Genomic DNA, 20,343 nt, shown 5'->3' with positions numbered 1-20,343 from the left:
GACTATAGATTAGATTATGTAAAATATAATTTGACAAATTTATCCTTAAAAAATGATCACGTGCCTTACACGTAATGGATTCCGGTAAAAAAAAATGATCGGAAACCTAGTTAGGAACTAAATTTGATCGATGTGAATATGTAAGGGACATAAAATTACACTTTTAAAAGTGAGGGACGAAAAAAATCATTTTACAAAATATGAAGGACGTTTTGAACGATTTTTCCTTAAAATAAATATAAAATTATAGAAAAAAGAGAATGGAATTTTGGAGAGTTGTGGAGGCTTCTGATAAAAAAAAAAAAAAAAAAAACTCTCCCTCCAATAATAAAGTGAATGCCTAAAACTGCAGAGAGTTTCTTCTTTTCGTTTTGGGCACGCGATTTTGTTTTCCAAGACTAACTTGCTTCGACACTACTATTTGACCGTGTGACCCATTTTATTCGTGATTGGCCATGATTCACGAAAATTGTCCCAGTCTCAACTAATGACGCCGTATGTAGATAAGCACAAAAGCACATTTTCCCATGTACAAACTTAAATTTACGGACAAGGGGCAAGCGATTGTATTCATTTTGTACTGTACATAATTTTCATTGCACACGATATAATTTACTTTGCACACGACGTAATTTTATAACACATTTTTATGGGTCTTACACATGACATGAAAATTGAATTACATGTTGTAATTTGAACCACACAAATTTTTGAGCTCACATCGTGATCGCGAACATTTAGGAACGGTTATCACCCCATTTCCCAAATTTACATCTTCCGGATTCTTTTGTTCAAAACTCAAAAACACACAGATTTGGGATTTCGGAAAGAAGTCAAAGGTAGTTGGGCAAATCAAGTGGTCTACTATTTGTATTGCATTTGCTGACAGGAGAGATGTCTGAACTTTGTCTTGTTCTCAGGAATTAAAAACAAGAAAGAAAAAAAAAAAAGGAATGCACAAAAATTAAATGTGAGCTCCAAGCTTTTTTTTTCCAAAAATAAAAAATAAAAATTGAACGTTCACATTTTGATACTGTGGATGTGGCATTTTTAAAAAAAAAAAATTGGAAAGTCAACCAAGTGATAACTGGAAAAGGAATGTGGAAGTGACTCGTCCATCTGCCGGTACTATGATCTTGGAAAAGGAAGTAGTGGTAAGTGCAATAATCAATGCAATGAAACCAGGCAAGCGGTCCAGCCCTTGGTGCCCACCACAAATCTCAAAAACCAATTATGTCAAATTGACGTAAAATATGAACATTTTAATTTACCAATCAACCCCCCCCCCCTCCCCGGGGCCCTGCCCCTCCGGAAGTGTAAAGGCGTAAACTTTCTAACGAACCCACCTTTTGCATTTTTCTCATCTTTCTCAGATTTATCATTGCCCCCCGCTCCCCGATAGCTATTAACTACAGAGAATAGAACAGAATCTTCTATTCCCTTGAATTCTCCTGCTCAGACCAAGAGCATCATAAATAAATGATATCCCCTGCTGCTAATATCATCCGTTCATAATTGTAGCAGTTTCTCTGGTGAAGGTGTCACACGACTCACTAAGAAAGCAACCAAACCTCCCTCCCTCGGCGGGTGTTCCTTTTTTTTTTTTTTAATTATTTATTTATTTATTTACCTATTCGCCTAGGCCTAGTCGCTGATGGGTATCTATCTTCCCCCCTGAATATTTGCTTTCAAATCTCACCAGCCCTGAAACTTCTCCAATTAGGTCGGATTTCAATGTCTCCTGACTCAGAATTTGATGGGAATGGTTGAAGTTTTTTGGGGATACGGGGTTTCTGGTTCTTGTTTATAGGTATCAAGTCCGTGTCCGCTCTTGAATTATTCAAAGGAGCCATGAGTTCCATGAACTACTCCTGCTCTGTTTCCCCCGGTTTCTTTGCTTCCAACTGAATTTACTGATTGATTTAAAGCCCATGGTGACTGGCCAGGCGTTTACATCCTTTAATCGCGGTCCTCTTTCGAACAGTGATCATGGGTGCTTTCACCCAATTCCTGTACAAAAAACTCGTTCTCCTAGTGGGATCCTCTCTATTCTCTGTTTCCAGACTTCTGCTTCCTCTGTTCAGCTTCATCAGCCCTTTTCTCTTCAGGTATTGGAATACTAGATCTTTAGTCCCCTTGCTTGTTTATCGCATAGTTTTTTCATCGATTAACGTGATTTCGTATTGGATACCATTACAGGTTGCATGGCAATGGGAGCCCTTTGAGGCAAAAAATTGAGATGAATTCAGCCGAGATTATCGACCAGAAGGATTTCAAACATGTGCCCTCAGAGCCTACATTAGAGCCCCAAACAGAGCCGGAGGCGGAGTTGAACGATGTTGGATTTAAGGAGCTAGAGACTGGATCACATTTCGAGCCGGAGAAGAAAGCAAAAACGGACGAGGTTGGGTTCACGGAATCCGAGGCTGATTGTGAGGGAGAAAGTTTTGACACCTCTTTCACTTTCAGATTCCCTACTTTCGAAGAATACATCAGTAACAGTAAGAAAGAAAGCGCTGAACTTTTCAACTCTGACCAGGTCTCATCTACGAGTTCTAGTAAGTCCGATTTTTTCATGTCCTCCGAGAGCTTTAACGTCGAAGAAATTGATGCTGCTTCACATAAGCATTTCACCGTGGAAGCTGCAGAAACTTTTGAAGTGCAATCAAAGAAGAAGCCAGTTGACGATGGTCCGCGTGATGAAGAAAAATCTGAGGAACATGAGGCCACCAGTTGTATACCACAAGAGACCGGCGATTATGATTTTCGCAATGAGATTCGTTTTGATTACACTGAGAGAGACTGCGTGATCGTAAGTGATGGCCATTCAGAGTCAATCAATTCTGAGCCCGATCGAGTTTCAGTCACGAGTGACTCGTACAACGATGGCTTTCTGTCCGACGAAGATTTTGGACAAGAATACAGCAGTGTTGTTGATCTCGAAGCCTCGATGGATGTCAGTGGCGAGAAAGTCAAAACCACACGCGGTGAAACGGCAGACTTTGGGGACAAAGATGGGGAATCCGACGATTTTGGTGAAGAAGATAGTGACATATTGGGCGAACTTTCGAAGCTAGAGGGAGAATTACTTGAACAGGATCTGGAACGTAATCCAGATGCAGTGGCGTCGCGATTTTTATCCGAGGATGATTTTCGTGAAGATTCAATGGGGGCCGAGGCCGACCAAGATGATAAGCCATTGAATGGTTCTTATGACTCTGAAAAGGCGACGTCCAAGGATACGTGTGACTTTGAGGATCCAAACAAGTTGGAGACATTGTGGGAACATCAAGATTTGATTGAGCAGTTGAAGATGGAGCTTAGAAAGGTCAGGGCGACTGGTCTGCCCACTATTCTAGAGGATTCTGAGTTTCCCAAAATTACGGAAGACTTGAAGCCCTGGAAAATTGACGAGAAGTTCCAGCGTGAAGATTGCATGGGCGAGCTCCACAAGTTCTACAAGAGTTACAGGGAGAGGATGCGGAAATTTGATATCTTCAATTACCAGAAGATGTATGCAATAGGTCAGTCAAATTCTGCGACATCTTTTCTTCTATTTTAGAGCTTTTTTTTTTTTTTTTTAAAAAAAATAACCCTATTCTCTTTTAGAGTTTCTTAGAAGATTACTGGATTTTATAACAATTCATCATGGCCATAATTGCATTTTTATTCCTCTTGCTTTTCGTAGGTCCTTTGTGATTATTGCCCATCAGCCAATTAGCATCATAAGTCACAGCTGGTGTTATATAGAGTGCCAATTAGTGCTAATTCATTTTCATGAATAACGTTACCCACCGGCTATCTTTCTCATAATTCCGACCATGACCCACAAAATCAGGTTAGTTGGGGTCCCTATAAACGCAAAACTGATGGGTCTTGCTCAGTTGCAAAGCATATTAGTGAGATGACAGAGCCTGCTTTTCTTTTTAGGTGTAAAAAGGCTTCACTTGTAGAAGAAACGTATACTGACTACTAGTTCAATTGACAATCCGTGCCTTGTGAAGTAAAGTGGTTTCCTTTTGCCATAGACGTAGTCTGAAACCTCTGCCAAGGAATTCCCATGTTTTCAAGTCACCTCATAAGATGGTGACGGCCTCTTTTCTGGTTGGGCTGCGGATGTTTGGTTCAAGAAGCAATAGACAATTGAATTGGGTAATGCATGGAGAGCTAACCCATTTTTGTCCGTCACTTTTTAAGTTAGAAACTGGTATTTGCCTTTTGAACTGAAATTTTAGGCATCCCATTTTGACGATGTATTCATTCGACTGAGTGAGGAGCATGCACGCAGACGCAGTTACTATAATTTACTCTGTCTTTTTTTTTAAAAAGAAACTGATTTGTTCCAACCACACACACATTGTTTTCTAGCTCTTTAATTAATCGACCACCAACTGAAGTGGCTCAACGCAATACCCAAGTTGTCATCGTCCCTTGAACCAAACCAAACCACACCATTGGCCTTCGTCTGAGCCTTCCCTCCCTCGACAATAAGACCCTGAATCTAAAGTCTTAGTATTATTTTTTAGCAGCAAGAGACGTATCATGTTCCCATTATCCTAGTCATTCGGTGGTGAGGGTCGTTGTCCAAATAAAAAGTAAGTAAAGCATTGAAAATCCATGTAGTAATTAATATTCATAAATAATTTTTAGCTAATGAAATCTTAGAACTAAAATAATACTGAAGAGCAGAGCATCTATCATTTTATTCTTTTCCCCTTTCTACACATTACCCCCAGAGAAAAAAAAAACCAACTAACTAATACAGTGGATTGGATTTACAGGTTTTCTCCAGCTGAAAGATCCGCTTGAACCAATCTCAAGTCCGAAAACCTCAGGTCCAATACTCAAATCCCTTCTTTCACAAAATTTTTGGCAACTCAAACATAAAAGCAGTGAGAATGAGCCAATGATAAAGTTTGTGAAGGACTTGCAGAGTGATCTGGAAGTGGTCTATGTTGGACAGATGTGCCTTTCGTGGGAATTCCTACATTGGCAATATGGGAAGGCCTTAGATCTCTGGGATTCTGATCCACGTGGGATTCATCGGTATAATGAAGTTGCCGGAGAATTTCAGCAGTTTCAAGTGCTCTTGCAAAGATTCATAGAAGACGAGCATTTCCAGGGGCCAAGAGTTCAATATTATGTCAAACGTCGATGCTTGCTTCGAAACCTTCTTCAAGTTCCGGTAATCAGAGGTATTTATGGAATCGCTATGGCTGATTGTTAACTCTGTTTTCTTTGTTTCATTCTTACGCTGAACATGCATGTCATGCATTCTGATACTGCAGAAGACAACTTAAGGAAGGGAAGACGAGGAGAGAGAGCCGAATATGTCATCACGAGTGACATGATGGTAGAAATCATCGAGGAATCAATAAGAATTTTTTGGCGATTTGTTCGAGCTGATAAACATTGCAACAGCGCAATGTCTAAAGGTCATAAAGGAGCACCTCCAGCGCTTCAAAATCCTGGCGACTTGGAGCTTCTGATGGAGATCAAGAACATCCTTCAAAAGGTTCTTTCTACCTTTAATAATAAGTATTCATTCTTAACTATACTTCAATTGCATGAGTGCAGCTTCATGGATTGAAATCGTAATTTCTGGAGAAGATGGTTTGGATTCTGAATTGAATTTATTCTCAAGAGCATTAGTGGCTTAGCGGATGTTTTCATGAATTGATCCATGAGGTTGCGATAGTAAACTGGTTCTTCTTTTTCTTTTTTTTTTTTTTTGGCCCCCCCCCCCTTTGGGGATGCAGAAGGAGAGGAAGCTTAAAGACGTGGTGAGAGGTGGAAATTGCATTTTGAGGAGACTTCGCAAGAGCAGAGAAGATGAATCAGATCATGTTCTTTACTTTTTCTCTCAAGTAGATTTGAAGTTAGTAGCTAGAGTCCTAAATATGTCAAGACTAACAACTGAGCAACTAGTATGGTGTCACAGTAAATTAAGCAGGATTAGCATTGAGAGTAGGAAAATACAGGTAGAACCCTCATTTCTGCTGTTCCCTTGCTGATAATAGTTGCTACTTCATTATGTTTGATGTAGAGGAGAGACACTCTCAGAAAATTTTACGTGGGGCTTTATAACCACATATGGGTTGCACAGATGGCCAACTCTACTGGTGGATGCAAATTACGCAGCAAATTCGCAAAATAACAACCCCCCCTCCCCACCCCACCCCACCCCACCCCGGGGGTTTCAGCTAAAAAAAAAAAAAAGAGGAGTGTCAAGAACTGATACTCGAACAATTTCAGAAAAAAATTCCAGCTTTGAAAGTACGGATAGACTATTAATTTGTACAATTTGAAACAATCGACTCAATATGGGTTAATTTCGTGTAAGTTGCCATTTATCTTCCCTTAACTTTGATGATACCGTGGAGTGTTATAGATGTGATTTGAAGGCACAATGAGTACTCCTTTAGCAATTTCATACATATGATTCTGAAAACAGGTGTTCATATAAATAGTTCTATCTAACAAACCTTATGTAAAGAAGGTAGTATTTCGATATCGAAACAGTGCAAATTTCAGAAATCAATACGTGTGGTTTTGCTCGAAACTTACTCAATAGGAGGTACCAAGTATCATTTCATTGTCATGGTTAGCGGGCAGGCTAACGCATTATTGTTAGTATTGGCATCATTACTATTTTGACTCGGGTTTAAAGTTTTCTGGCAAGTTATGAAAGTTGATTTCTCAAGTCAACCTAGTCCCGCTGATTCTTCTTCATTCACATCCAACTAACGCCCATGGGATTCTTCCTTGCGGGGTTATGCTCCAGACCTAGTCAACGACACAATTACATCGGCAAAGCTCCATGCACAGAATATCTTCCTCATCTAGAAGCTTTGCACGAGAAAGTGTGTCAATCAGGAGGGGACTCGAACGGTAGGCAAAATTGTAGAAAACCGTTTTCGTTTCCAAACTCACCAACCCAGCCCCCAGGGGCGGGGGGAAACACCACACCAACCGCACCCCTTCTTTTTCTTCCCCGATCATGGCCTTGTTTGTATCGTGATTTTTCACTAACAAAATTTTTTTTATTTTTTTCATAAACATATTTTTAATTATTTTTTTTATCTCACACACATCAAATCGCTACAGTATATTATTTTATAAAAAAAAAAATCCTAAAAATGGCAATTCAAATAGGGAGGGTCTTCTGATCGGGCGAATCTATGATTCGAACATATGTTTAATTCAATTGAATGCTAGTTCTTCTTCTTTTTTTTTTTTTGTTAATGTATACAGCTTTTTGATCAACCTCACGCATTGACATAGTGTTAAAATTGATGCTTTTATTTTTTTGGGCCAAATCTTAGCCCGTAAGATTCCTAGACCCTCGCAATCTGAAACCATCCCGATCCTCATTCATGTCAATCACACTTATGTTGGAGGTAATTCTCTTGTCAATTATCTTTTTAAGAATCTGATTCAGTCTAATTCAAAAAAAAAAAAAAAAGAATCCGATTCAGTCAAAGGCAATTATCTACAGTTTCTGTTAAAAAAAAAAAAGTTAAAGCCAATTGACCCAGACGATAAATAAGGCCCAAAAAGGCAATTGACCCAGCAGCGGGATGGATGCCCTTCTGTATATAAATGGCTGGGCAAAAAGTTTTCTTGGGTCTTTGCATACGTAGCAACCCATAGACAAAGGATCGTTTAGTATCTATCCACCGAAAGGAACTTATCGCTCTCAAAAGTGGAGGGTCCACGCGTTGACGGGGTTTTCACAAATTATACCACACAACTATTGAATTCGAATTATGTAAATTCAAAAAATAAAAACAAAAATACTTAATTTTTAAATTTTTTTTATATATACTTCAGTTTTGAATGCTTGATTTTTAGTTTAAATTTAAGTTTAAAATCTGAATTTTACATATATATAATGATCCAACCATCACGGTGCATAAATCATCATCAGTGTATATAAAATTTAATCATGTCAAAAAGAATTTTATATGATTTTAAGTGCTTTTGTGTCAACAAATCATTCGAATCCACATGCTAGTCATCTATACTGTGCGTAATATTGTTATACAAGCCGCAATATTGTAAAATTCAGCATCAGAAATGTTACCTGAAACTCCATCCCCGATCCCCACCTCCCTCCAAATATATATATATATATATATATTGAACAACACAAATATTGAGACCGTACCCTTCTTCTCTATCTATACATCTTTTAGGACGACTAAAAGCCGGGAAGAAAAACCAAAAATGTTAACAAATTTGGTTTAATTCATTTTTTCCCAATCAAATCAAGAGTCGAAAATTCAACCTAGCTTGCTCGGTCTTAACACCGTTACCAACTAAATCGAGATGTCTACCTGGAAATTTGGATTGGCTAGCAAATGCTAGTTCTTTGTATTTCCTTTTGATCTCTTCAATCCAAACAATTTTTTTGAGACAGAATCACCATCGAACGAGACGCGTGTGATGCACCACACACCTATCTGAATTTTTTTAAAGAATCACAATTGTGGCCATCAGCACCTAAGGCTGATGGTTCTTCAATCCAGGCAATTGGAAACACAAATTTCGTGACATTTGTTAGTGGCAGAAAGGGTTGGGAGGGAGAAAAGAGGAATTCTCTTTAGAAATTGACCACGTAATATGTCCGTGACATATTCTTGCTAAAATTCGACTAGAACGAGGAGTAGGGATCAAAACTGATAATTGTTTATTTGCTAGAGACTAACATCTCGCTTATTTTGACTATGAAGGACAAAATTTTAACATTAGACAATTGGTATAATTTCTCCTTATTAAAAACAATTTTACAATTTAAATAGGTTTAAACGATTGTGACTCTAATCTAAAATGGTAGCTGCGAAATTCAAACATATTTTGTTTTCAAAATTTAAGAGCCTACTTGTATTGTACTTTTTGGAGAGTTTTTAGAGAAAAATTACTATAACATGCAGAGTTTTTAGAGAGTTTTTTTTATAATATGTAACGCATGTGAGGTAAATTGGTAATTGAAAAATGTAAAAAAAAAAAAGAACAGTGGTTTATTAAAAAAAATTAATTTACTTGTATCATTAACATATTTTTTAACTATCTTTTTATTTCACATGTATTACGTCAAAAAAGCGTTACAATATTTTTTTATAAAAAATTTTCTCAAATATTCCATTATCTGAACGCACTCAATATTCTTACGAAAACCTAAAAAATTTTTATACAAAAAAATGCAAGATCAACTGCAAATGACCCAAATTGAGCAGCCAAAAACCTCCCTCGGTAATTGCAAGTGCAACCGCAACTGCAATGCCTCCAATCCTGGAGTTGGGTTTGGGTTCATTTAAAATACTCAGAACAGAAGGTCTAAATTGTTGAATATATGAGTTTATAGGGGCGTAAAGTGAATTAGACCCGAATTAGTGAGTCATTGAGAGCGTGGCTTCCGTACAGCCGTTGGATGTAGGGTTTTGCGGTGGGAGAAAGTCCATATAAATACCATATCTTGCATTTCTGAAGTCTCTTTTCGTTTTCTCATTCATTGTTCTACTTACACTCCGGGAGAGGAAGACAGAGAGAGGTGGAGCTGGTGGATTGAAGGAGATGGCGCAGAGGCTTACGTATCGAAAACGGCATAGTTATGCCACCAAATCCAACCAACACAGGGTCGTCAAAACCCCTGGTAGTGATTCTCTCATGTCTCTTCCTGGTCCAAAACCCTTGCTTCAATTCTTAATAGCATTTCGTTCGTTGTTTGGGGTTATCGGTTGTCTTTATTTTTCATTTAATTTTGGTATGCTAGCCGTTAACCTACTGAATTAGGTATAGAATTGGTGATACTGATAGAGTGATACGCTTGGTTTTGCCTGCGTCCCTACTGATTTGCAGAACTAGATTGGGGAGTGTCTTTAGCTTTTGACGTAGATTGGGGTTATTTAGATCCGAAGTTATTTGTTTTTGTTGAGTGCAATATGTGGCAACTTATAATTTCTTGATTTTGTTAATAATGGAGTGTGTCAGCTAATGTGAGTTGTATATGAATGGGAAATTAGGGGGGAGGCTTGTGTATCAGAGCACCAAGAAGAGAGCCAGTGGTCCTAAATGTCCAGTTACTGGGAAAAGAATCCAAGGGGTACGCCATTCTCTTCCCTTCTTCCTTTGATTTCCATGTTTTTCTGTTTGCGTGGGTTAAAACGTGGTCGGTCACAGTTATGCTTCTGGTCCCATAATGTGCCTTTGCACACCTCTTATCTTTTGCGGACGTGTATAAATCTGATTTTGTTAGTTGGGCGGGGGGTTTGACATTGACCGTCTGGCTAAGAAAGTGTTGGAAGTAATCTCATGTTATGAGAGATGATTATTTCAAGCTAATGAAAGGTTTATTGCACAGATATCTTTTTTTTTTTTTTGAAGGGGGTTGCGGATTTGTGAATCAGTATGGTTAACCTGAATGGTACTAAATTGTGATTGGGCCTTATGTTTCTCCAGCTCTTAATATATTTGTTTTGTGAACCTTTAATTGGTTGAGCCACAGTTGTGATAGAGTTACTTTGCATAAAAAAAAATTAAAATCACTCCTTAAGTTGCAGAAAGATTATTTACCACAAATCACTCTTAAGGCGGATCAATACGAGCCTTGTAGTTGAAAACATCCTCAAGAAGTTGAAGATAATTATAGCTAGTGCGCTACTTGTAAACCTCGTTTGGTTTGGACAAAACCAAGACATATACAAATCTCAATACAAGACTAAGTCCTTCATAAATTTAAATAGGCTGTGCTGAAATGGTAATTTCCAGATGCAAAATTGAGTTATATCCATTTATTACTTCTGCATTATATTTGTCAAGACCTATTGCTGAAAATATATTTGTTGTCTTTATTGACGTATCTGTTCTAATTTCTAGGTTCAGTTTTTGATGTGTTGGGTATTGTTCTAATGTATTTTAAAGTGGTATTTACTGTTGTTAGACATTCTACTGATTGGGTTATTTAAATCATTTTTACTTTCGCATGCTTGCATTTAGGAAGAGTGATAAAAGCTTAAAATGAATCTGGTATCATGCATGCTGTATCAGTTTGATCTCATGTTGTTGAGTTTAACGATTTTTCGTAGTGTATAAAATGTGTGAAAAATTGGATATTATTGAGCTTATTATCCTACAACTGAAGATTCAATAAGACATGGAATTTAGCTTTCATTTTATCTGAACAATCCGTGAAGAACTACTGCAATTGACATTCTAAGACTCTCCATGGTATGATGCAAATCCAGTTATATTTGATTACTCTGTATTAGATAGCTTTTGACATTCGTTGTTTGTGTGTTTCATGTTACCGCGTTGCTCCTGGTTGTAGTGTAATCATGCAAAGAATCTAGGGCATTTTTCATATTTCTCTTGTGAAACAATGTCATTGATAATGTCAGACTGTGGTTGGTTAATTGTATCTATTTCGCTGTACTCTTGTAGATTCCTCACTTAAGACCTGCTGAATACAAGAGGTCCAGATTGTCCAGGAACCGTAGGACAGTTAATCGTGCTTATGGTGGCGTATTGTCTGGAAGTGCTGTCAGGGAGAGGTCTGTTATGGACATGTAATTATATACTCCTATTTCTTCAGAATGGTTGTACAAGTAACTAATCTGATTCACCCCTCTCCTCCTTGTAGGATTATCCGTGCTTTCTTGGTTGAAGAGCAAAAGATTGTGAAAAAGGTTCTGAAAATTCAAAAGGCAAAAGAAAAGCTAGCTTCGAAGAGTTGAAATGGAACAACTATTTAGCTGCAGTTGTTTTGTTTAAGAAAAATTTATGATATGTTTCAAAGTTTTATCTTTTGTGATGACGATGAAGAAATGTTCAATGATCGGTAATGGTATAGTTTGAACAAATGCTTCTTCAACTTTTGTTTGATGCTTCTGAAGTACAATTTATTCAAGAATCTTGTGGTGTCTATTTGTCTGATTGTCTCCAAAGTTTGTTTTGCGTAAACTAAGTCTCGCTAGAAGATGCTTGAGTTCTGGGGGAACCATTCTGGTGATCACAAATTATTCCGACTCCTAGGAACACACTCAATTTTGGGCTCCCGCTTGTCCGAACGTATGTAAATAGAACAATCGACATAATCCCATCTAGTATTCTTTCTGACTCGCCATTTCAATTGAATACATTTCACGTGATTTAGCTGCTAAATAAGGCTCAAATGTAAGGCTGTCAATGAGGCTAGGCCAACTTGAGTTTGGCTTGTTTGGTTTGAGAAAAAGTTTGATGAGCCAATATTTCAGCAAGTCAGTCTGAGTTTGAACTTAAAAAATTAGTTTGAAATGAGTTTGAACTTAAAAAATTAGTTTGAAATAAATATGAGTTGAGTTTGGACCTCATTAGATTCAAATTTGATATAGGATCGATCCTTTAATTACCTATATATAATGATATATGTATATATAATATTTATATTTTGATATTATATATAATTATATATTCAAATATATTATTACTAAATACTAAATATATATAAATTACAAAACATAAAAACACATCTGAAAACTCATCTACTAACTTTCTTGAGTCAATATTGGTAATGCTTAATTGAAACTCTTAACTTTTCTTATTGGTTGAGTAAATTTTTATGTTGGCATAATATTGGTTGATTTCTTTTTGCTCTAGAAATACAAATCATCAAGCATGTTTGGATTTTAATTACAAGGTTATGAAGATGTTCCAACTTTTGAAGATGTATTAACTTATGACCGCATGTTTTATTACTATTTTTCATGTATTTTGAACGAATTAGAATTTTTTGATTTATGTACTTTTTAAGAACTATTACTCGTTCATATTTAATTTTAATGTTGTAGTTCTGCGAATTTTAAATTAATTTCACAACTTAATAATTATATTAAGAAAATTGAGGAGTAAAAGTGAGTTTAAATTAAACCCAAATAAGGCTCAAAATCAGAATATTTTGTGAATTGAATATGATTTTCACATTTATTAATTCGAAACACATGGTCCGAAATCCGAAAATATTACAAATTAAATGAAATAAGCTTGAACTTGTGAAAGTTTGGCTTATATGGGCGGATTGACAGGCCTACTCAAATGCTAGGGGCTTTGAGTCCGCTAATGGTGTCTGCGGATTAATAGTAGATGTTATTAAACCCAAAAGTGGATTATATGTCAAGATTTTGAACCAAAAGTAAATTCTGTGTCAAGAATGGGATTCGAACCCATGCCCTTTCGGACCAGTACCTGAAACTGGCGCCTTAGACCAACTCGGCCATCTTGACTTGTGGCAGTTGGTGTGCGACAATACAAAAATGTCTTCGACCGTCTGTTTAGATACAACGGGTGGATTTGGCTTTATTATGGTGAGCCACCTGTTTAGAGTTAGACCCACAATAGGGGGGTTTGACCTTTCAACACTTTCTACCCGTGGAAAAAGGCCAAATCCCGGCTCTGAGACCAACTCGCCCATCTTGAATTTCTGAGAAGTGCTGGACTTGCAAAATACACTCAACATAGCGTTGGTGATTAACCGGAAACTGTCTTAATTGATAACTAGCCCATAATCATAAGACGAAGAATTAACCTGGTCCGAGTAGTGTTGAATTTAGTCTTACGTATTGGATTGCATTGAGATATTCTTCGCCCCTGGTGATTGAAATATATATATATATATATATATATATATATATATTTTATACAAACCTCGTGAGTTTTGCACTTTTCCTACTGTCTAACTCTTTAATTTGTCGAAGTGATCAGCCAAAATGAAAAGAGGATCATTTGGTCATAGTTGACATCAACTCGGTGACGACACAATTAGAACTAAATGATACTCCTATAACACTCCTGTACAAGCAATTATAAAGAAACAAGAATACACTGCTGTTATTGTTTTTTCGGAAAATATTTTTGTGTGAAAGTTGGTTGCTTACGGCAAATTCGGGTCAAGCCTAAGCAGATAAAAGCTAATAAACAAACAGCTCTGGATTCTCTGTAACACATAAATGTGACACACTCCATTGCGCTTTTTTATTGGTTTAAATCTTGCAACAATTAGTACATCTTTTCATTGGGTATTGATAAACCAATATTTGGTAATGATATATAAGTTATACCTAATATTGATCTAAGTTATACTTTTTTATAATACAAGATATACTCTAACTTGAGTGTGTAATAGAGATGTAACTCTCACGTAGATATACTCTTAACTTAAGATACGTTGCTGTATTATGTGTTTGATACCTCATTCACCGTTAACCTTTTTAAACGTTCTTCTTAAACTAGTTTCGAGACCTTGACGACCCCTTGTGCAGAATGCTAACGGCCATCATATTTCTTGATTTGTTTAGAAACAGGCGTAATCATCGAGTAATTATCGATGGAAGTGATTGAGATGAGAGTCGCGGTTACAAGGTTCAGTAATTTGCTTACTTTCTACAGTTTGCATCAATGACAGTATAAGAGCACAACAAAATGGACCCGTACTAAATTTAATTGTAAACTAAAAATAAAGCTAATGAAGCTATAGCATAAAGGTCGTGTCTTTTCAAATTTATAGACAGAGGAGATAGCTGAAGCCTGTACAGTAGTTTGGAATACAGATATAATTACAAGAAAGGGAAAAGGAAAAATTTTCTATGGTAGGGGATTGGATTAATACATTATAAGGTAAAATAGTTTCTCTTTATCAAGATGGCAGGATTATGTTCAACACTTGTTTGCGTGGATATTTCACTAGGACAGTTTGGAGAGTCCCATGGCAGATTAGGCTTCCATACATCAGGTAGAGTTGAAGGCAAACTGAAAGGGAAACCAATTGCTCTCATGTTTTCCCATTGATTACTTGCATCACCGTCCCTTGGATCTTTTCTGAGCCCTCCTTCATCGTTTTCAATGCTTATACCTTCTTGCATATCTGGTGATGGGTTCATTGAAAAGCTGTTGAAATGGTGCAGAGATCCTTCAAATTCGATGCTTTCTGAGGTCTTATTGGCATCCCCCAGGAATGTAGGGGAAAGGTTGAAAAGCATTGAAGGAACATCAAGCGAACACTTGTTTGGTGGTCCTGATATTTCCGAAGGTGGAAACATAAAGTTACAGGGGATATCCCCATTTGGACCAGCCAAAAAAGATGGTTTAGAAAGCAGTCCATTTAGGGGTTTGCACGAAGGGATGTTTAGGGCAGAGAATGTGGCGGTAGAAGCCGATTGTAAGTCATTGTTAGTGTAGAGCTGCATGGTTGATCCACTTTCTGTAGTACAAGATAAATTCTCTGAACCATACTGAGCATATTGTGCACCTTGTGGGAAGATGTCTGGGGATGTTTCACATACTGGGGCAATCCAGGTGTGAGAAAGAGCTCTATGAGCGAGCGAGCTAGTTTTCTTGAATATCCTGCAAATGGCCCATGAGTCCTGCAGATTCAAGGAGAAAGTGCGAATTTAGCGGACTATCACTTGCACAGCAACTATGACTCTATGTGGGTTTTGAAGGACAAGTTGGAACATGAAAATTGAAGTGAGCTTACATGCAGAGAAAGGTTCTTGTCTGTGAGCTTCTTGGGCGGTGCTGATTCCGAAGTAGTAGGTAGTCGAAACTCATGCATCATCCAGTCAGTTTTTATTCCTTTGGCAGCTCTGCCCCTGTAGAAGACTAGGGACTTTTTCAAGCCGATGCATTTGGTGCCATCCGAAGAGTATATTGGCCTATCAGTTCCTGTGGCTTTCCAAAATCCAGCTCCTGTGACACGGTTAGGCCGAGCACTATTCCTATATTTCCGATCTCTTGGGCAGTAGAAGTACCACTCCTTCTCCCCACTTGTTGCCAGCTCTGTTGCAAAATTGAGAAGGAAAAGTAGTTTAATGGGTAACTCATTGCAATACACATCATATTAGCTTTTGAAAATGGAAGTTGGGTTGTAGCGATCGACATATTTGTAATATTTCTGTGAGATGAAAAATGCGAGAGGATTTGTGAGCAAAAATATCATTTTCTGTGACACGTAGTAGTGACTCGGAGAAGTTTGCTCTCAGAGAACTGGATGGCAGGTTGATAAGAATAGGGATTTGCAGCTGTGGATTGTAACTGCAAGACCTTATTCATGATTGCAACAAATAGGATATAATAACATGAAAGGAACGAAAAGAATATCACTTTCAAGTGTGGAATTGAATAAGACGAACGAGGACAAAGGAGTTATTTTCCATGTTCATTAAAGAATTCAAGGTGATAGAAACAAGGAGAAGATTAATTGGACTTTGAAGGAACCGTGATAGCCAGAGAGTTCATCTTACTTGGAAGATCCCATGGATCATATTTGTAGATATCCACTTGCTTAATCAGTTCAATGGGAAGTGATCTCTGCTGAATCTTTCGCTTCAGATAGAATCCAACAAGCTCCTCATCCGTGGGATGAAATCGAAAACCAGGCAACATAACATCATCGATCTTATCTCCATCGCCCTTGTCGTCCATGCTTCTGTTTCTGCTTTCCTTGATCTCGTCACCTAAACGGAAAACTTAAAAGAGAACTGAAAAAACGTTGGACGAACTGGGGATTGAGTTTTAATATGGTCCGTGTTCAAGATAGTTGAACCAATATTCTCCCAGAAACCAGAAGCCGTAGAAGTCTCAGTTAAGTATGTGCATCATACAAGTCATTTGCATGGGACAGTTGGTTCGAAGCCATTGTGTGGAAGTGGTTCTGCCTCCGAAGCTTCGGCCGCCTTTTTTTGGGTGGTTGTAGGGGAGAAAAACCCAAAGTCAAGTTGATGGACTTTTAAAGAAGCTCTCCCCCCTTTTTGAACACAAGGGGGGTCCGTTTAAATCCAAATTTACGATCCCAAAAAGACTACAAGATGATGAAATGTGTGTGGAAATCTGCTTTCACACTTGACGTGCTCTTCCATTGGATGCTTCTTCTGCATATAAATTTTATTTTATTTTATTTTTGCCCCCCATCAAGACAAAAGGACAAAGCAACATTCTTACATCATTTGTTTTAAGGACTTTAATATCCTGTTTGCTTGAATAGTTTCTTGGATAGCCGTATGCTGATAAAATTAATCACATCCTTAATAGCTGAGTATCACTATTAATCATCTACGCAGATCCTCTGTGGAAACTCCTGCGAAACCCTCACAGTTAAATTATCATGTCAGGATTGTCGGATCAAAATCAGTCGGTATTTGTTCCGTTCTTCTCAGAACTTTCTGTTTCTTCATTCCCTTCTGCCCCATATGAAAACGTCACCTTCAGTGTGGATATGTGATCAGATTCGTCGAGAAATTATTAAACATTTGACTATTAAATGGCTGGTAATTTAAGTGGGTTTGCAAGCCTGTTGGTAACTCGTCAGGGACGCTTAGGTGCACAAAGGGGGAATATGATTGCTGCACCAGATAGTTTTAGTGAGTAGTATTTTCTTTTATGTTTTGTCTTTGATTATTGTCCCATGCACCAATGTTCTTGGATTGGAGAGCATCTCTTATCGTTCTCAAATGGTGACTCGGACAAGAACAATATACACGAGTCCGGAATTTGAGTACACTTTAATCCTTGCAACCACAAAAACATAGAGTCTTGAAACTTCTCGAACACTACCTAGTATGGAATTGGTTACCATTATTTTCCCTAATGTAAATTTTTTTTTTCCGTTTTAGGTCTGTTCCATCATGCATGTATTAGTGAGAGAGACCCTTTGATGGTAGACAAAGTAGAAAGGTTTCCTAATTTCATATGACCTTGTGAAAAGAAAAATGAACCATATAACCACATCAACGATGTTGGCTGTGATTAAAATAATTACCCGCAGGCTTGGCTGTAAGAGGCCTCCAGGGTATCCTAGAATTCTTTCAATTCTCAAGGTAGCTTTCTTGTATAATATTCTGGGAATACAGATTAATCCTTTACTTTTATACTTTGCATCAGCCTTATATTTGAATGTAGATTCTTGGTTCTTGTCTGAACTCTGAACTGATTGCGGTGAAAAAAAAATCACGTCTTAAAGATTTATACATATTGCAGAATCACTAGCTCTTCGAAAGCTGCGTTTATCTAGTAATAGTTTTCTTCTAGGATTCAAAACGAAACCTCTCGCTTAGATATTCCTCTCTTCAATGATTTTATACCCCACTACGAATTTGGGATAGTTCAAAAACAAAAAACTGTAAAAGCTTCTCCTGGCTCAATAACTCGTGCTAAAAATATGTAATAAGAGATGAACAATTTGTAAGCAATGGGCATCCCAATTTAACTAGAGACCTGCTGCTCAGTGTCTTCCATACGCTTTGAATCAGAGAAACATGTTGTTACACTAGCAAACCACTTTGGTTTCTCCTTTTATAAAAAGCTCTTCGGAAGTATTCTGTTTATGAACCTTCATCATAATCTCTTAAAAGCAACCATAATATCGAACTTGCGTGTTAATTTACCATTCAAAAACCTTATCTTCTGTGAAAGACTGTGACTTTAATGGCTTCCTTAATTAGAGATTTCGCACATTCCCATCATAACAGAAGGTGATTCAAAATTTTAGTTCCCATCTAAAAGATAAGAGTAAAACGCATGAATGCAACATGTGATAATTAAATGATTTGTTGGTATTACTTTATCAGAAAAGACAGAGATAAAAAAAAATGCAAGTCCTGATGAAGATATATAGCAGTTTTGTTGTCAACTACGCTCCTAAAGATATAGTTAATGTCCGTGTCTGTTTGAACGTGAAACTTCAGATCCTTTGCTCGGTGATTAAGGCATTCCAAAACGACAATAAGGAGCTGATGAACCCTAGCTTGACAACAAAATGATGGTAGGCTAATTAAGCATTAAAGAAATTCCCACTTAATGATCAATCTTGTGTGCTTGAGTAGTCTAATATATTTTTTGTTATTGTGTACGGGTGGTCTCATTTTATCGAGACCCCATACTGTCATGCAAACAAATGTCCATGCAGGTGGTCTACAACACACACACACACACACATCTATATATATATATATATATATATATATATCTTGATTCGCTTGCATGCGGTTGAAAGTAGTTGGGAACCCATTAACGTCAACACAGATATCATTACCCGAATGATGGAATCTCGGAGACAAAACCACTACAAGAAATAGTACTTAGCAACTAATAATTCTCACAAGGATGCTATTAACTAAGATAACGAGATACTGTATGATAACTAGCAGTAGTAATTAGCAAAACATACATGTCGAGACCTTAATGAAACATAGTAGTATAATCTCGAGAAAATTAAGAAGATCTCGACTTCAAATTTGCTTCTACAAGCACGCAGATTTTTAGTCTAATTACGATGGATCGAAGGATTTGCTTGATTTGATAATGAGCTAAGCTTCCACACAGCACAGCAGTACCATCTCGCCAATTGAAGTGAGGGCCGAATGTGATATGAATTGAAAAGCCCACCCTTCTATCTTCCCCATTGTTTTTCTTTTTGTTTGTTTTTTTAATAGATGATGAAAACTCTTTTGTCAAAATTATTATGAACTGTTCAGGCGTTAAAGTGACACACAGAGGATGGTGGTATATTTTAACGTTGTTGTGGTATTTTGTCATCTCTTGCCCCATTAAAGTCAATGCCAAAAAAGATTTAAGCCAATTTGGATTAAAAAAAAAAAGTTCATTATAAAACAATTGTACAAAGAAGTAGGAAGCACCTATTGACGTTGACCTCAGCAGCATCCCGGTACCATAATTCCTATTCACATTCGTCTACATGGGAAGCTGCAAAAGTAACCTTACATCCCTCGCGGAACATTCCATCTTATTGTGGGTTTATCCCTTTCATAACTCACAGTTTTTTGTATGAGTGTTTCGATAAATGGATCCTGCGAAGACACTTCAAAAGCCGGCAACTTTTGAAGTGCTCCGCAGCACTTAACTACTAAACCCCCCAAACCCCCCCAAGCGATGTGGGAACTTAATCCCACAGGGTGCCCTGCTGCTAAGAAGTAAAGACCCCCAGAATTTGTGGGTTTATGGTACACGAATTTTTTGCAGTTCCCATCCTGTGGATCCCTAGACACTGGGAACTTTTGTTGTTTAATTAAAATCAAACCTGTAATTATTACGATCGCCTGACAGTCCAAGAAACCCTGTCTCTTTCATGGATGAAGTATGCAGAAACAGAGTGAACGTTTTGTTTAATATCATTGTAGTTGTGAACAGTCTCAGTTAGGACTTGAGCGACCAATGCCGAGCAATCTCAGGTTGCTACGCCAGGCAGTCCGCAAATATATACATATGATATATATGCGCGATAGAACTGGGCGGTTTCTCGCAATACTTGAGATCAATTTCAACCGCCTGTCATCTTTCGTCTGTTGTCTCAAAGAA

At 37.6% G+C, this 20,343-nt stretch overlaps 3 protein-coding genes and 1 non-coding gene across 5 annotated transcripts; 2 read left to right on the top strand and 2 right to left on the bottom strand.

Moving 5' to 3' along the window:
• Window positions 1–1,346: 1,346 nt before the first annotated feature.
• On the top strand, window positions 1,347–6,105 carry LOC140010340 (uncharacterized). Of its 2 annotated transcripts, XM_072057001.1 has the most exons (5): window positions 1,352–2,108; window positions 2,200–3,524; window positions 4,782–5,195; window positions 5,289–5,515; window positions 5,760–6,105. In XM_072057001.1, the coding sequence occupies exons 1-5, from the start codon at window positions 1,990–1,992 to the stop codon at window positions 6,012–6,014; spliced, it is 2,340 nt and encodes a 779-aa protein (XP_071913102.1). In that variant the 5' UTR covers window positions 1,352–1,989; the 3' UTR covers window positions 6,015–6,105. The 2 variants fall into 2 exon arrangements, with proteins under 2 accessions (XP_071913103.1, XP_071913102.1); XM_072057002.1 differs by lacking the exons at window positions 5,289–5,515; window positions 5,760–6,105 and having other exon boundaries at window positions 1,347–2,108; window positions 4,782–4,835; window positions 4,964–5,096.
• A 3,386-nt stretch (window positions 6,106–9,491) lies between these two features.
• LOC113699425 (large ribosomal subunit protein eL34) lies at window positions 9,492–11,925 on the top strand. The gene is made up of 4 exons (XM_027219803.2): window positions 9,492–9,655; window positions 10,026–10,105; window positions 11,443–11,552; window positions 11,642–11,925. The coding sequence occupies exons 1-4, from the start codon at window positions 9,577–9,579 to the stop codon at window positions 11,733–11,735; spliced, it is 363 nt and encodes a 120-aa protein (XP_027075604.1). The 5' UTR covers window positions 9,492–9,576; the 3' UTR covers window positions 11,736–11,925.
• Window positions 11,926–13,178: 1,253 nt separating this feature from the next.
• Window positions 13,179–13,259, bottom strand: TRNAL-CAG (transfer RNA leucine (anticodon CAG)). The gene has a single exon. It is a non-coding gene; the product is annotated as a tRNA-Leu (tRNA).
• A 1,245-nt stretch (window positions 13,260–14,504) lies between these two features.
• Window positions 14,505–16,838, bottom strand: LOC140010202 (protein FEZ-like). Its single transcript, XM_072056717.1, has 3 exons — window positions 16,275–16,838; window positions 15,509–15,810; window positions 14,505–15,395 (listed from the first exon to the last, which is right to left on the bottom strand). Exons 1-3 carry the CDS (start codon window positions 16,453–16,455, stop codon window positions 14,643–14,645), a joined length of 1,236 nt encoding a protein of 411 aa, XP_071912818.1. The 5' UTR covers window positions 16,456–16,838; the 3' UTR covers window positions 14,505–14,642.
• Window positions 16,839–20,343: the final 3,505 nt, after the last annotated feature.

This window comes from Coffea arabica, chromosome 7c (genome assembly GCF_036785885.1).
Source record: "Coffea arabica cultivar ET-39 chromosome 7c, Coffea Arabica ET-39 HiFi, whole genome shotgun sequence".
NCBI classification, from domain to species: domain Eukaryota; kingdom Viridiplantae; phylum Streptophyta; class Magnoliopsida; order Gentianales; family Rubiaceae; genus Coffea; species Coffea arabica.
This window is presented reverse-complemented; position numbering and strand designations above follow the sequence as displayed.